Source organism: Lepidochelys kempii, chromosome 1, assembly GCF_965140265.1.
Source record: "Lepidochelys kempii isolate rLepKem1 chromosome 1, rLepKem1.hap2, whole genome shotgun sequence".
In the NCBI taxonomy this organism is placed as follows: domain Eukaryota; kingdom Metazoa; phylum Chordata; order Testudines; family Cheloniidae; genus Lepidochelys; species Lepidochelys kempii.
This window is the reverse complement of record NC_133256.1, coordinates 301,616,278-301,634,348: the sequence shown is the minus strand read 5'-3', so window position 1 is coordinate 301,634,348 and position 18,071 is coordinate 301,616,278. Positions and strand designations below refer to the sequence as shown.

General features: G+C 43.0%; 1 protein-coding gene across 2 annotated transcripts in view; it reads left to right on the top strand.

Annotated features, from left to right (window-relative positions):
* The first annotated feature begins 17,710 nt into the window (after positions 1–17,710).
* The window catches only part of SAMTOR (S-adenosylmethionine sensor upstream of mTORC1), a 60,967-nt gene continuing 60,606 nt past the window's right edge, over positions 17,711–18,071 (top strand). The window contains exon 1 of one of the 2 annotated variants that reach the window (XM_073328119.1): positions 17,711–17,934. In XM_073328119.1, the coding sequence (XP_073184220.1) occupies positions 17,790–17,934 (145 nt within the window). In that variant the 5' untranslated portion in view covers positions 17,711–17,789. The remainder of the gene's footprint in view (positions 17,935–18,071) is intronic. The other variant, XM_073328120.1, reaches the window with a different exon arrangement.

The window sequence follows — 18,071 nt, the reverse complement described above, 5'->3', positions numbered from 1 at the left end:
TGGGGATAATCTTTTTACCTCATACCCATGTTGTGAGGAGAGTCAAATTAAGCCAGAGGTACTATAGGCCCCCTTTCACAGAGTCTTACCTCCTGGGGTCATGTGAATGGATCAGAATTGAAGCTTTCATTTAAAAAAAAATTCTAGCCCTTATGATTATGAAGAAAAGCCTCAAAATGTGAATGAAGCACAATCAATATATTTGTAACCCTTCTGCCCGTCAGAGTTGGCAGCAACAAGGGCCAGGTTCAATATCTAGGGGATCCATTCCAATAACACAATGCAAACCAGCTCGAGCCCCCACCCAGTGACCTGGGCCAAATATATACAACCCCTGCTGGGCGCCTCCAAGAGGCAATACTTCCCCTCTTGCAAGCACATAATCTGAGTGTAGCAAAAAGCCTTTTAATAACAGAGAGAAACAATGTGGCATTATGTTGGAGAAACACCACCAACAGGATTCATAACACAACCCATGAGTAAAAATCCCACCCCAAGCAAATTGGGGCATGCCCTTTCCCTTTGGCTCTTGAGTCCAGCAACCCAAAGTCCCAAAAGTCCAATGACCCAAAAGTCTCTGTCCCTGGTCAGGGCAGCCCCAGAGTTCGAAAGTTCATCTGCAGAGCTTTACCTCCCAACCTGGGTGGAGATGGGGGCAGGGGTAAGAGGCACCTTATATGATCTGAAGCTGACTGCCCCACAGCTCCATAGGCCTTCGCTCCGCTCCGCCAGCCACCCCACGAACTGCTTTGCTCAGCTCCGCTCTGTGGCCCACAAGCAGCTCCCGCCATCCCACGAACTGCTCCACCCAGCCGGTCCACAAACTGCTCCGCGTCCCACCAGCAGCTCCCACCGTCCTATGAACTGCTCCACCAGCCTGTCCACAACGCACTCCAGCCGTCCCACAAACTGCTCCACAATATATCGTCAGGCTTCCCCACTACTTAACACAACACTCAGTGATTTCAGCTCTTTGGTGAATTCAGCTTGTAGTAGGGAAGCCTCAGTGCTGGTGCACTATTAGGCCAAAGTGAGCTCAGCAGCCTGTAACTAGACTTCTAATGAAATCAAAATTAGCTCTGATATTCCACAGTGGAGAGAGGAGGAAGTGCAATTAGCATGTAAGGCCCTCACCAAAGGGCCCATACCACCAAGTATTAATACTTGTCCCCAGCCTCTCTCAATTCACAGAGTTTTGGAACCCATGACCCTTGCCTAGCGAGTGCTACTTAATTGATGGTGAGTCCCTCCATCATAACAAAAGGCCAAGTACAGTTCCAAGCACAGTTCCCATAATCAGGGTAATAATAATTTATTCTTCCTGCCCCAACAACAGAGACACTGGGGATCCCACAGCAGCCAAAGTGACCATTTGAGCAGCTATGGCCTCGTTCTAGGCAGGGTGGGTGTGCTTATGCAAATGAGATCGGCCCCTGAAGTTCTTTTCCACAACTTGCCACACCTCACCACCAGATGTCAGGGTGGAACTCATCCTGACACTGCTTAAATATTGATGTTTGCCTGTGCTGCAAATAACCTGAAAGAGTAGCTCTGAAGGGGTGAATTGCCTCCTGGAGGAGTCTCTCAGGGCCATGGTATGCTTACAGTCCCATTTGCCTTTATCAAGCCCTAGTTATGAGGCTACATTCATCAGGGTTTGTGAAGTGTTCCCATATGAACACCACAAGACACCTAGATAAATGAATTATTAGAAAACTCATTATATTACAGTGGTGAACTCATTATATTATAGTTAAGGTTGTGGAAATGATTCTTTATGTTCAGGCTTTATTAATTTGGCTGCAATATCTGCTTTGGTTTGAGGATTCAACTATGGGGAGATGTTTAGAGAGAGAGAGAAATGTACACATACCTACTGGTGTTTTTGTAAGAAGGTCAACACACACAGTGAGAGAGAGGAATGAAAAAAGTCTAGTACAGACATTCTGACTGATATTCCTGCATCCAAAACTGTAGCCATTTTCAAAAACCAGTCAACCATTTTACTCATTCATCAGTATTTCCACACTGACATGTCAGATGCTAACATTTCAGAGTTAGCAAAGAGCTATTAGCGTATTTGTATTAAAGAGATAAAGACCTGAAATATTAGATTAGAACCAACTGCGCATTTGTAAAATTATTGCAGAAATAGTGTGTGCAAAGCAATAGTTACTGAAAATTGCTGACTGTGTATTGACCCATATCTTGCCACTGAGCATAAAAGATTCAAAATCAGACTTGATAAGCAACTACTGTCAGAAATTATAGCTGCTTATGCCATTCACTTCTGGGACATAGCAAGTACATATGCATTCAGCAATCCCCAACAGTGAAAGCCAAATTCAGATTATAGCAACTTGCTTGTCATCTTCACTTAGAGGACAGGTTTTATAGGAAGAGAAGACTAGTCTTAAAGAATTCACCCATGGCCTGTTAACTTGAAATTTCAGAACGGCAAGCAAGACAGAGTCACTGAGCAATCCTTACATGCATTCAAGTACAAAGAGGATATAGAAAATTTATTTATTTTAAATAAGGCTTCCCAAAACAGTGAAATGAACCAAGTTAGGCACCTAGGGGCCCGGATCCACAAAAAAGAATTTTAGGTGTCTAGAAATTCCCTGGAATAATAGTGCAATCCACATAGCATGAGTTAGGCACTTAGCCTCCCTATACAATGAATAGGGAGAGACAAGCTCCTTAGAATGCAATCCACAAAAGTCTGTATGCTAGACACAAAACCACCTAAGCTAGCCAGTGGGAGATGCTGAAGAGAAGGTTGTGTCCTAAACCCTTTTTCTATCATGGAGTTAAGCACCTAAATCCAGGCTGCAGGAAGGTATCTATCAAAGGTGGTGCTAGCCTACTGGGGGACATAAACAGGAATATTTATGGGTGCCTCCCCACACAACACATACTAAAAAAGCAAAGGGGCAGGCTTGAGCTGCTTGGGGCCATAAGAAATCGCTTAGTCTGCTTATGCCTAGTAACGGTTAGGATGCCTAGCTCTGCTTGTGATTCATGAACGGGAACTCCCTCTCTTGTAGTCAGGCAGATTAGGTGCCTAAACTGTTTCTTATGAGAATGAGTTAGGTGCCTGCCTTACTCCAGACAAAATAGCTTGAGGTGATAGTGCTTAATTCCCCTCTGCCTGAAGAGGAGAAAGGGTTTGAACAAGGTTTCCTGCCTCTCAGGAGAGGTACGCTAACCCCTGAGCTACGGGATAGTTTGAGAGAAAAGGGGGGCTCCATCAGTCTCTCGTTGAAGTGGTTCCACTGTGTATAAATAATTAGAGTCATTGGGCTGGACCCTGGATCATCTACCTCCCAGGGGGATGCCCTGACCCATGAACTATAGATACATTTTCTCTCTTTCTCTCTGGGCTAATGACTTTTTTTATTAGACAAAGAATGGTCTCAACCACTGATATTATGATATAATATCATGCCCACTATACATTTATTATGGTCCACTATACATTTAAGTGCTAAAGACAGTGATGCAGAGATTACCATTTTAGAACATTTAAAATTCAGCTTCTTCTAATAGGTTTCAGAGTAGCAGCCGTGTTAGTCTGTTAGGCAGTTTCCACGATATGCATCTGAGGAAGTGAGCTGTAGCTCACGAAAGCTTATGCTCTAATAAATCGGTTAGTCTCTAAGGTGCCACAAGTCCTCCTTTTCTTTTTGCGAATACAGACTAACACGGCTGCTACTCTGAAACCTGTCATTATGCAAGGCACTGCATTTAGCCGTATGGAGTGGAAATCTATTTGGCAGTTTCCACGATATGCATCTGAGGAAGTGAGCTGTAGCTCACGAAAGCTTATGCTCTAATAAATCGGTTAGTCTCTAAGGTGCCACAAGTCCTCCTTTTCTTCTTCTAATAGTTATTCTGCACATTCAGCATGCATATCAAAGTGGGATTCAAAACAACAAGAGCACAGACATCTTCTTTGCATCCCTCTTGACACCCCAAAGATTTCACACCATACCTGATCATGGAAAGTCTCCCTCCAGCATAAGATAATTGGCTGGGACTTTGTAACAGAGCGACAAATTTCTCCTTTTGTCCCACCCTATTAGAAGTGTAGGACCCTTACAGGGATTTTCAGGTTAAACTAAAGTTAATTTATTGGGTTAAGTGTGGATTGATAGACTCCACCCTGGCTCTAAGGAAAGGAGCGTAGCCCTCTAACAGAAGGAACTAGAATCTGGAATACCTTCAACTATAAATTACAAAATTCCTTTTCATGTATGTTTTTAGTACTGACAACCTCAATGATTCATATTCATGAGACAGGCTTAAAAATGAGATTCTTTAAAAAAAAATAATAAATTTGGAGTCTTCTTAGTTGCTGGCATGGGGGCTTGTAGGAATAACATTATCAAACATTTCTCCACAATTGTGAGGCCTGGAAACTTAACATTTTTTAAAAAATAAAGCTAAGATCCTCATGTAATAACATGAGAGGAGGTGAGGCTTTCAATACTATGAGACTTGTGATAAAATTGTGAATAGGCAACACGGCCTTTTCTTTTCACCTCTGCTTGGTTATAGACATTTTTTTCCTCGAATATTGCCTTGAATGCTTGTTTGACTCCCAAAAGCATTTGAAGTTGTGAAAAGGGGAGGAGGAGAATACTTCCATGACAAAGCTATTAAGCTCTACAACATGGGTTTCATTTGCCATTGCCATACTAAAGGTTCCAAGCTAAATATCAGAATTGGTTACTTCCCAACACAGCCATCCAGCACAGATCATCTAACATGTTTTGATATGCTGATATTTGAATGTAGTGAGGAAGTAGGGAGGAAAAAAAGAGGTGGATGTGATCCATGGATTCTGGGAGATATATGTCATTGACAAGTAAGCTGCAAGTTGACATAAAGAACATAAGCATACAATTGCTATGTTATGGGGGCTCGAGGGCTGCCTTTGGAAGACCAGCCTCCTTTGTTTCAGCTACCTGTTTTATCTGATTCTCCATCTTTAGGCCTGATCTATATTACCATAAGAATATGCTACGAAAACATTTTGAAGTAGGGTCAGCCAGCACAGTTTTGTCCCCTTCAGAGTATATAATAATAGTAGAGTTGTCAAGCAATTAAAAAAATTAATTGTGATTTAGCTCATGATTAATTGCATTGTTAAACAATATAATACCATTTATTTAAATATTTTTGGTGTTTTCTACATTTTCAAATATATTGATTACAACACAGAAGACAAAGTGTACAGCACTCACTTTATTTTTGATTACAAGTATTTGCACTGTAAAAAAACAATAGTATTTTTCAATTCACCTCATACAAGTACCGTAGTGCAATCTCTTTATCATGAAAGTTGAACTTACAAATGTAGAATTATGTACAAAAAAAAACTGCATTCAAAAATTTTAAAAAATGTAAAATTTTAGAGCCTGCAAGTCCACTCAGTCCTATTTCTTGTTCAGCCAATCGCTCAGACAAACAAGTTTGTTTATATTTTCAGAACATAATACTGCCCGCTTCTTGTTCACGTCACCTGAAAGTGAGAACAGGTGTTCTCATGATACTGTTGTAGTCGGCATCGCAAGATATTTATGTGCCAGATGCGCTAAATATTCATATGCCCTTCATGCTTCCACCACCATTTGAAAGGACATGTGTCCATGCTGATGATGGGTTCTGCTTGATAACAATCCAAAGCAATGCAGATCAACACATGTTCATTTTCATTATCTGAGTCAGATGCCACCAGCAGAAGGCTGATTTTCTTTTTTGGTGGTTCAGGTTCTGTATTTTCCGCATCCGAGCGTTGCTCTTTTAAGACTTCTGAAAGCATGCTCCACGCCTCATCCCTCTTGGATTTTGGAAGGCACTTCAGATTCTTAAACCTTGGGTTGAGTGCTGTAGCTATCTTTAGAAATCTCACATTGCATTTTATGAAATCTGCAGAGAAAGTATTCTTAAAATGAACAACATGTGCTCGGTCATCATCCGAGACTACTATAACATGAAATATATGTCAGAATTAGGGTAAAACAGAGCAGGGTACATACAATTCTCCCTCAAGGAGTTCAGTCACAAATTTAATTAACACATTTCTTTTTAACGATCATCATCAGCATGGAACATCTCCTCTGGAATGGTGGCTGAAGCATGAAGGGGCGCATGAATGTTTAGCACATCTGGCACGTAAATACCTTGAATGCCAGCTACAAAAGTGCCATGCAAATGCCTGTTCTCATTTTCTGGTGACACTGTAAATAAGAAAAGGATAGCATTATCCCCTGTAAATGTAAACAACCTTGTTTGTCTTAGCTATTGGCTGAACAAGAAGTAGGACTGAGTGGACTTGTATGCTCTGAAGTTTTACTTTGTTTTGTTTTTGAGTGCAGTTATGTAAGAAAAAAAATCTACATATGTAAGTTTCACTTTCATGACAAAGAGATTGCACTACAGTACTTGTATGAGGTGAATTGAAAAATATTATTTCTTTTGTTTATCATTTGTACAGTACAAATATTTGTATTAAAAATAACATACAGTTTAATTTCAGTTACAACACAGAATAGAATATATATGAAAATGTAGAAAAACATCCAAAATATTTAATAAATTTTAATTGGTATTCTGTTTTTAACAGTGCGATTAAAACTGCAATTAATCACAACTAATTTTTAATTGTGATTAATTTTTTGAGTTAATTGCATGAATTAACTGTGATTAATTGAGAGCCCTACACAATAGCTTTCAAAATTGTGCCCTGCCCACAGTGGGGGCAAAACTACCAGCTGAAACAGCTTTGTTTTTATTAAAAATGGTTTCCTTGTATATGCTTTCACATAACCGTCTGCACCCAGTCTTCCCCTTAGCTGTGGTTTTCATATTGAGTGGTTCCACTTTCTGATTTGACCTGTTCTGGCTACAGTCTTTAGTATGTGGATAACCCTTTCTGATACATTCAGCTCTTTTGCTTGTGCTTTCACAGTTTCTACTGCCCTGCATATTTGGAGAGCTTTTTCTAAAGTTAAATCTCCTTCATGGAGCAGTCTCTCTCTTAACACATTGTCTTTAATGTCAGAAATGATTCTCTCTCTCACCAGAGAATCTGTCAACTCACTAAAGTCACAGATTTTACTGAGTTTCCTTAATTCTGTGGCATATTGCTCAATCATCTCATCAGTTTGTTGCATGCATGTTAAAAATTTTTGTCTATCAAAGGTTTCGTTCCTTTTTGGCCTTCCATGTTCCTCAGATTTATTCAGTATTTTATTTAACTTCATGCTTTCACCTTCTTCGAACTTAAAGTTGTTATAAATATCCATAACAACATGCAAAAAGATTTATGATTTCACTTATCATTTTTCTCCTCTACCCCTATCGCTGCTAAATACAATTCAAATCTCTGTCTGGAATTTTTCCAGTTCTCTTCAACATTGCCTGACAATTGCAGACTAGAAGAAGGTTGCAACACATCCATTTTGGGCTTTCCCTCCCTCCCCTAGTGTGCTCACCAAATACATGCAAAAGCCTCTGTGCCTGGGGCTCCACTTGCTTCCCTGATGCCTCCCTTTGTTTTTGCTTTCAGTTGCAAACACAGGAGTTAACTTCAAAATGTCAGCAGTTTCCTTCTCACTTCTGACACCATGTAACAATTTTGGGGTTCATTAAATAACAAATAAAATGAATGAGAAAGGAATAAAAAAATTAATAAAACAAACTGGAGAGTTTCTGTAGTGAGTGGCTGCACAGAGCCATGCAGTGTTCCCAATCCTTACTTCCAGGGCACATCTCCAAAATCCCACACTCACAACACTATCCCTTATGAGGGAGTGTCTCCAAATCACAATCTTCTCTACAGTGCTCCTATCATTGTAAATTCTTTTTAGCTAAACCATTTAATCTGAAAAGGAATATGAATGTCTGTGATGCTGCTATTCTTAGAGAGACACTCTGTACTGTTTTAGGTATTCACAGATTTATTTTATTGGCAGCATGTGACTGAATCAATCACAGTATTCTTGATGGCTCCAAATATATAGTTATTTTTCCCACCATTCTATATGGTAAATGTTCCAGAATACTTGGCATGCTATTCCTCTACAGTAAACCAAGATGTTATATTCTCTCATCCACGTGTCAGGGCTGCTGCTATCAGACCAGTCTTAAAGCACACAAAGATTCTAATCCATAGCAATTGGGGATCAAAGAATTGTAGGAATGAGTCTAGTGTGGAGAATGCTAAATTCATGGCCTCCATTTGTTTATTAGCAGCAAAAAGAGATACTGTTCTTCTAACCCTAACATGAACATTCTATAATCCTGCATGTGGTGCAGTTACAGGAAAACGGCAATGACTATGTACATATAACCAATAATCCTGAAGTACCACTCCTACTTGCTGTTTCATTTGTCATACCACCATCCTTCACTGTCATAACTCCCAGTCTCTTAAATCTATTAAGAAAATAACATCCTGTCCTTGAATGCATCCGATGCATCTGAATGCATCCGATGAAGTGAGCTGTAGCTCACGAAAGCTTATGCTCAAATAAATTTGTTAGTCTCTAAGGTGCCACAAGTACTCCTTTTCTCCTTCATCCTGTCCTTGGACATTACAATTTGTTTATTCTCAATAGCTTACACCTTAAAGAGTTAATGAGGGCCAGAATTATCCAACTTTTAAAAAGTTGATCACAGGAATTGTCTCAACCTTCTAAGACACTGAGTTCCGCATGTGGGGTACAGTATGTAGGAGTTATGTAAAATAGCATTTCTGTAATTTTTTTCAAAACATATTGCCTTTTACTTTCCTCAAATGACCCCCTTTTTGATGCTGTATAAACAGAGCTGTCCTGCTTCTATTTTTCCTCTCTCCTTTTCAGCATTAATAGGGAACCACTTGCACCTCTCTAGAGTTCAGAGCACCAACACTCAATATCATATAATAATAGAGGATATGAAAAGGAATTGGAGAACCTCAGAGGAAAAATCAGACAAAGGAATCGTTAATGCATACCAGTGGTGTGCATTTCCTATGAAGCCCATCCCTAATGAAAGCCAAAATATATTCCCACATACCTCTTGAGGCTCAGGGAATATAGACAGTGGATCTGCACCTACCACACTCTTGCTGAATCTTCTCTCTAGAGCCACCAATAGTTTGAAAGCTATTTGAGGTTGAGCTGACACTCAGCTCCATTTGTCTCTCAGTGGTTACTGCACCTGCTGGAAAGACATTCCCTCTCCCAGTTCTTTCTGGCACTTGTAGTTCCCAAAAATGTGTAAGGTCAACTTATTCAATGAGTCAGCCTGTCATATCTGCAGTACAAAAAATGATGCAGTACACAATAGTAGAGAGATCCCAAATTGTACTGAAACAGTGGTTGTCATTAGTTGTAAATTGGTACCAGTCCTAACATTTCTACAAAGGTGCACCTGCTTTTCTACACTGGTGAACCGGAGTCTGTACTTAACTGACCCACACAAAGTGCCTACAATTTAAAGATGCTCCCAATTCTTGGGATACTAATGCTGTCAACTCCATTATTCTTTCTTTTAAATATTTTTATGTTCTCTCTTATTCATCTCCTTTCAAAGTAAATAATCCAAATCTTTTCAATCTTTCTTCGTATGAGAATTTTTTCATGCTTCTAATAACTTGCCGAAATCCATCTATTTCTGCACTATCCTTTTGTGAGATGGGATAACCACTATTCTATACACACTATTCTAAATGAGGCAGAACCACTGATTTATGTAATGCATTGGTTTCATGCCTTATTGACATACACTATACCTTTACAGTTTCAAAGCTTAAAGAAAAGCCAGAAACTAAAAGCATAAATAACACAATAGACTTATGTTTATATTCTTTGACCTGATGTCAATAGCAAATTGTTCTATTAATTTACGTCTTATTCTTGTTCTTGTATTTTTTTTAATTAATTGAAAATGAGAATATCTGACATCTTCTAGCTAACAGAAAATATAATGGTACATAAACAACTGGTGAGAAACTTGCACTAGTCGATTAAAAATACCTAAGTGAGACTAACAAACTTTTTAGACATCTACTGAGTAAATCTAGATCAACGCCTTGATCTATAAATCAGCACCCTATCTTCAATGGTGGTTGGGTGCAGGTACATGGGTTTGCCTGGACAGCCCTCACTGTAGGATCAGGCCCAAAAGGAAGAAACAAAGGATGTCGCTGAATTATGAGACACTTGCAATGAAGGAATTCCATTTGGGCAAATTCAATTTGGTATCCATTCTTCCAGCTTTGTTAATGCATTTATCACCAATACTACCCTGCCTTTAGGTAGAGAAAACTCCAGCTCACAAGAGACAATCCCTTTTGTCTCTGCTCTGGCTCCCAAGCAGAGAAAAAAAACCTCTAACTGCTTTCAGCTTAAAACCTGCTTTCCAGCAGCCCAAAGGGGGAAAAATATTTCCTTTTAAAATCTGTGCTTCTGGTTAAAAAAAAAATCTCAAAATTGATCTCAAAATGATTTCAAGTTAATCCCACTGCTCTGCCACCATGTCAAGGTTCCTTCCCCACTTGGAACTCTAGGGTACAGATGTGGGGACCTGCATGAAAACCCCCTAAGCTTATTTTTACCAGCTTACGTTAAAACTTCCCCAAGGTACAAACTATTTTACCTTTTGCCCTTGGACTTTATTGCTGCCACCACCAAACATCTAACAGATATATAACTGGGAAAGAGCCCACGTGGAAATGTCTTTCCACCCAAAATCCTCCCAAACCCTACACACTCCCTTTCCTGGGGAAGGTTTGATAAAAATCCTCACCAATTTGCATAGGTGAACACAGACCCAAACTGTTGGATCTTAAGAACAATGAGAAAGCAATCAGGTTCTTAAAGGAAGAATTTTAATAGAAGAAAAAGTAAAAGGATCACCTCTGTAAAATCAGGATGGCAAATACCTTACAGGGTAATCACATTAAAAACATAGAGAATCCCTCTAGGCAAAACCTTAAGTTACAAAAAGACACAAAAACAGGAATCTACATTCCATTCAGCACAGCTTACTTTCTCAGCCATTTAAAGAAAACAGAATCTAATGCATACCTAGCTTACTTATGAAGTTCTAAGACTCCATTCCTGTTCTATCCCCGGCAAAAGCATCACACAGACAGACAGAGAGAGAGAACCTTTGTTTCTCCCCCCTCCAGCTTTTGAAAGTAACTTGTCTCCTCATTGGTCATTTTGGTCAGGTGCCAGCGAGGTTATCCTAGCTTTACAGGTGAAAGGGTTTTTCCTCTGGCCAGGAGGAATTTGAAAGGTGTTTACCCTTTCCTTTATATTTATGACAAGGGGCTTCCCTTGATATAGGGCTAACAGAACTGTCATATGCTGCCACACAGCAGTCTCTGATGCAGAGAACAAGGGTGGGAGGTTACATTGTTGGAGCACACTTTACTCTAGCTACTCACTGCTGCTGAATGGCACTTAGGGAGTTATTGCAGGCAGCCATAAATCAGAGCAGCCCAGGCAGCTGCCTGCAGAAGGTAGGTGGGGAGGGATGGGTTGCCTACAGATATCTTGATTTCCACTGGCCTGAGTTGCACCGAGCCCAGAAACAGGAATGTTAGTTCTATAAAGGCAGAATGGATATTTTCAGAGTGTTTATGATGGTCAGAAGGTTCAGAGTAAGGAGACAGACCTGCTAAGGCTTACTCTTTGGTAGAGAGATTCACTTATTTTGAACTGAATTATTTTTAAAGGAGTTTTTACAATTTTCTCCACTGGGGAGGATCAATTTTACCAGGCCTATTTCAGAGAGATGTAAAATCTGACCCATTTAAATTGTCACCGCTCAAATAAGCCTGCTTGTCTGATCCTTGGCACTTGGGTACAATCTGAAAAGTCAATGGTGATGTAAAGAAAAGAGGGAAGAGAGCCTAGGGAGAAAAAGACAAGGTCAAATCTGCAGAATGCAATTTGTCAGAGTGTATTCACTATTATGGCCAACTTTTATCATCTGCTCTCTCTGGCTAGGCTGGTAAGTATCGTGAAAAGATCCTCTCCAGAAGATCTGAGTGTACTTGTCTAGAGACAAACCTAAATCAGTCAACACAGGATTATGCCTTAGAGTTGTAGGCTCTCTCAAACTAGGACCATATACAAAAAAGGTGCTGTCTTTGGGACGGAGGGTAGAAACCAATTTGGCCACAGCAAGCCACAAGAGTTAGGAAGGGGTGGCGGGAGTGCAAAACTTAGCCAAGGAGCTTAGAGCAAGCTCCACCTCTTGTGAAAACTGGTTTGGGATCTTTAAAGTCTCCGTAGAGCAGTCAGTACAGTGACTACAGAGGTCTTGTCATCAGAAAGCAGACACACAAGCTGCATGAAACCCGTTGTATTTCCCTTGGAATTTAAGGGGATTCTGAAATTTGAACTTGCGGCTCTGGGAATTTTACAGCAGATGCTGAAACAAGTAAGTTATTCCCGGGGCCCCAAGAAAAGCCTTCAGGTGATTGCCTGAAAGACCTGGGCATTCCCACTGAAGTCAGTACAGAACTCCCACAGGGTGTGATGGTGCAGGATCAGGCCCCACTAGATACAGTGAGTTAGGCTGGCTTGAGAGACAAGGTGCATGAGATAATATCTTTTATTGGACCAGCTTCAGTTGGTGTGAGAAACAAGTTTTTGGGCTACACAAAACTCTTCTTCGGGTCTGAAAGGTACTAAGGGCAAGCCTACACTTAAAATGCTGCATCAGTGCAGCTTCACCACTGTAGCGCTTTAATGAAGACTTTATAAGCCAATGGGAGAGCACTCTCCCTTTGGTTTAGTTAATCCACCTCCCTGAGAGGCGGTAGCTATGTCAGCAGGAGAAGCTCCCCCACGAACATAGCACTGTCTGCATGGATTTTTTATACCCCTGAGCAACGTAGTTATACCAATATAGGTCTACAGTATAGACCAGACCTAAGAGTGTCAGAGCTAAATACAAGATTGAACAAAAAGTGTAGTGTAAGTAGCTAGCACGTATTCTAAGGCAGCGTTTCTCAAATGTGGCCACCGTGACTGCATGCGGCCTCCAGGGGCTTTTCTTGCAGCCATACCTTCCTGGTCAGTGATTGCGGGGCGGGGCGGGGGGGGGGGGCGCAGCAGCCCCTCCCTCAGGGCCACCAACAGTGGTTAAGCCAGGGGTGGGCAAACTTTTTGGCCCAAGAGCCACATCGGGGTGTGAAACTGTATGGAGGGCTGGGTAGGGAAGACTGTGCCCCCAAAACAGCCTGGCCCCCATCCTCTATCCACCCCCACCCACTTCCCACCCCTTACTGCCCCCCTCAGAACCTCCGACCCATCCAACCCCCTCCCCCTGCTCCCTGTCCCTGGACTGCCCTGACCCCTATCCACACCCCTGTCCCAGGCCCCCCGGGACTCTTATGCCCTATCCAACCCCACCTGTTCCCCGACCCCTGATCGCCCTGCCCCAGAACCTCGGCCCTATCCAACGGCCCCCTGCTCCCTGTCCCCTACCCACCGGGACCCCCTACGCAACTCCGCCGCCCCCTTACCATGTCGTTCAGAGTGGCAGGTGCTTGCAGCCCTGCTGCCCTGACGGAGCCAGCCATGCTGTCCGCACGGCGGGGTAACTATGGAGGTGGGGGGACAGCTGGGGTGGGGCTGGGGGCTAGCCTCCCCAGGCAGGAGGTCAAGGGCCGGGTAGAACGGTCCCGCGGGCCAGATGTGGCCCGTGGGCAGTAGTTTGCCCACCTCTGGGTTAGGCCCTGCCTCCCTCTGGAGACACACAAGCTGGAGGAGCAGGCAGCCAGTGAGTTCCCTACCTTTCTGGGGTCGGTGGGGTCAGGCTCTAGCTCTGGGATGGCTGGTGGCAGCCATGGAGATTCAGGCTCTCTTTCCCAGGCTGTGCGACGGCGGGCTGTGGTTCCGAGCTCACTCCCTACCCCACATCACCCCCGGCCTCTGCTACCTCCCCCAGGGCCCGATTGCCCCTGACCCCTGGTGCCTCCATACCCACCTCCCCCATCCAGGGCTTAATTTGACCCTGGGCTTGCCAGGACTGAGTAATTCTGCTGTGAAAAGTGATATTTGTATGTTTGCTAATAACACTTTTCACAGCAGATTTAGTAGCTAGCAAGTCTTAAAAAAACAAAAAAGCAAAAGAAACAACAAGAAAAAACAAACAAGAACATGCAAAGCACCTTATTTGTGTTTCTATTCTGTTTAGGTCCAGTAAAGAATAGTGACAACTGTACATTATTTTTATTGTTGAGTCTATCCTACATAAATAAATTACAACGATTTGGACACATATATGTGCATATTTGTTTTTCCTAAAGTTAATTAAGTATTTTGAGAAAAATTATCAGAGTGGCCACCAGCAAGAGTTGGTAGCCACACTCTGAGGTCACCAAAAATTTTGTTATGAGAACCCCTGTTCTAAGGGACCATACAAGGTGAAGTGGTCTGTTAACACCTCTGTAGTCACAGGACAAAAATGGGGGTTAGTGAGTTACAGATTGTTGTAATAAGGCATATATCTAGTGTCTTTATTAAAACCAGGATTCTTAGTGTCTAGCAAAGTTATGAATTTAAGCTCCCAGGCTCGTCTTTGAAAGTGTTGTGCAGGTTTCCTTTGAGGATTAGGACTGAGAGGTCAGATATAGAGTGATTGCTTTGTGAAAAGTGCTCACCCACAAGTGATCATTTTCTTGTGCGAGATCAATCAAGAGCATAGTGATTGTCTGGTTTCACCCACATTGTTCTTATTGGGGCATTTAGAGCACTGGATGAGGTACACCACATGTCGTGATAGGCACTTATAAGACCATGGCCCATACTACATGGGGACCCTTGTGACCGGGTGCCGGGGTTGGACCACACTGAGAATGCTCTCAGAGCAGACAGCAAGAAATAGGGAAGACAATCCACAAAGCTGGTGATTTATTCTATAATTAGGTTCACCAAGCCAGTAACAAAAGAGCTTCTGCAGTACCACACTGGTTAACCAGAAGCCAAACGCAGTCCCCTTTAGGCATTCCAGCCCTTGGCTCTAATGCAGACAACCAATGAGAGATGTTAATGCAAACCTATTTCACCATATGTGAGTTTCTTACTAATCCTAAAAAGAAAAGGAATACTTGTGGCACCTTAGAGACTAACCAATTTATTTGAGCATAAGCTTTCGTGAGCTACAGCTCACTTCATCGGATGCATTCAGTGGAAAATACAGTGAGGAGATTTATATACACACAGAACATGAAAAAATGGGTGTTTATCATGCACACTGTAAGGAGAGTGATCACTTAAGATGAGCTATTACCAGCAGGAGAGTGGGGGGAGGCGAGGGAAGAAAACCTTTTGGAGTGATAATCAAGGTGGGCCATTTCCAGCAGTTAACAAGAACGTCTGAGGAACAGTGCGGGGGGGAGGTAATAAACAAGGGGAAATAGTTTTACTTTGTGTAATGACTCAACCACTCCAGTCTCTATTCAAGCCTAAGTTAATTGTATCCAATTTGCAAATTAATTTCAATTCAGCAGTCTCTCCTTGGAGTCTGTTTTTGAAGTCTTTTTGTTGAAGAATAGCCACTTTTAGATCAGAAATTGAGTGACCAGGGCGGTTGAAGTGCTCTCTGACTGGTTTTTGAATGTTATAATTCTTGACATCTGATTTGTGTCCATTTATTCTATTGCATAGACATTGTCCGGTTTGGCCACTGTACATGGCAGAGGGGCATTGTTGGTACATGATGGCATATATCACATTGGTAGATGTGCAGGTGAACGAGCCTCTTATGGTGTGGCTGATGTGATTAGGTCCTATGATGGTGTCCCTTGAAAATATATGTGGACAGAGTTGGCAACAGGCTTTGTTGCAAGGATAGGTTCCTAGGTTAGTGTTTTTGGTGTGTGGTTGCCGGTGAGTATTTGCTTCAGGTTGGGGGCTGTCTGTAAGTGAGGACTGGCCTGTCTCCCAAGATCTGTGAGAGTGAGGGATCATCCTTCAGGATAGGTTGTAGATCCTTGATGATGCGCTGGAGAGGTTTAAGCTGGGGGCTGAAGGTGACGGCTAGTGGCATTCCGTTACTTTCTTTGTTGGGCCTGTCTGGAGTAGGTGACTTCTGGATATTCTTCTGGCTCTGTCAATCCATTTCTTCACTTCAGCAAGTGGGTATTGTAGTTTTAAGAATGCTTGATAGAGATCTTGTAGGTGTTTGTCTCTGTCTGAGGGATTGGAGCAAATGCGGTTGTATCTTAGAGCTTGGCTGTAGAAATGGATCATGTGGTCTTGATGAAAGCTGGAAGCATGTAGGTAAGTATAGTGGTCAGTAGGTTTCCGGTATAGGGTGGTGTTTATGTGGCCATCACTTATTAGCACTGTAGTGTCCAGGAAGTGGATCTGTTGTGCGGACTGGTCTAGGCTGAGGTTGATGGTGGGATGGAAATAGTTGAAATCATGGTGGAATTCCTCAAGGGCTTCTTTTTCATGGGTCCAGATGAGGAATTCCACCATGATTTCAACAATTTCCATCCCTTGTGCTCCTTGTTTTTTTTGCTGATACAGACTAACACGGCTACCACTCTGAAACCTGTCACTATGATAGATAATATATGCTTATAAACAGGATAATCATATTTAGCAAATCATAACCTTTCAACTTTGTATAAAGATACGCTTTGTATAAATTTTGTTGCGATTATATAAACAGATAGCAACACTGATACAAGTGGTCATTTTCAACCATACAGCATCACAGACCCCACCGTGAAAGAAATCTTACCTGAACCATCTCTTCTGCCCTTCAACCCCCTAACCTCTCCAAGCTGATCATAAGAAGCAAGCTCCCCATGGACCAGGACACACCAACTCAAAGTGACAGCAGACCCTCCAGAACAATAGATGCAAAACCTGCAGACATATCTCCACTGCTACCATGATCAACACTCTCCCCTGCCCCGACCACAACACACCTTTCAAGATCCATGGGTCCTACACATGCCTATCAGAACATGTGGTGTACCTCATCCAGTGCACTAACTTCCCCAATAACAACTATGTGGGTGAAACCAGACAATCACTAGGCTCGCCAATGAACTCCCACAAGAAAATAATAGAAGACAAAAGCTCTACCACCTGTGTGTGAACACTTTTCACAAAGCAATCACTTGATAGCTGATCAGGCCTCATCCTCAAAGGAAACTTGCGCAACACTTTCAAATGATGAGCCTGGAAGCTTATATTCATAACTCTGCTGGCCACTAAAAAATAATGGACTGAATAGAGACATCGGATTTATGGCTTATTACAACAATCTGTAGCCCATTAACTCCCCCTTTTTGTCCTATGACTGCAAAGGTGTTAATGGGCCACTTCACCTTGAACCATCCCATACAACACGTGCTACCAATCTAGTCCACCTTGCATTTGGCTGTGACCTCGGAGTACCTGGCCCAGACCTGAAGAAGAGCTCTGTGTGGCTCAGAAACTTGCCTCTCTCACCAACAGAAGTTGGTCCAATACAAAATATTATCTCACCCACCATGTCTCTCTAATGTCCTGGGCCGCACACCACTACACTGCAGACAAGGCTGGCCTCAGGCAGCTCCGCCTCCGGCCCTGGCTTGTGAGTGCCCCCGCGCTGTCAATGACTGAGGACTACACTTCCCAGCAGGCAGGGCGGGACATCACATGACCACGCATGCCCAGTGCTTGCTCTGACCTGCCGTAGAGACAGAGCGGAGCACTCTCGCCTCCCGGCCGGGCTGCGCACGGAGGGGGAGGAGCCGCGGTAACACCATGGAGCCCGAGCCGCGGCCCGGGGTCGCCGCCGCTGCCGTGGCCGTGACCCAGCCCCCGGAACAGGAGAGGAAGCTGGAGCAGGAGAAGCTCTCCGGGGTGGTGAAGAGCGTCCACCGACGGCTGCGCAGGAAGTACCGGGAAGGTAAATGCCGGGGCACGGCTGGGCCCGCCCCCCGCCCCGAGCCCCTCGGCGGCCGCGGGTGGGCGGTTAGAGCTGCCCGTGGGGCCCAAGCAGCCGCCGCCTGCACCGGGCCCGGGGGAAGGGGAGTGGAGCCGGGC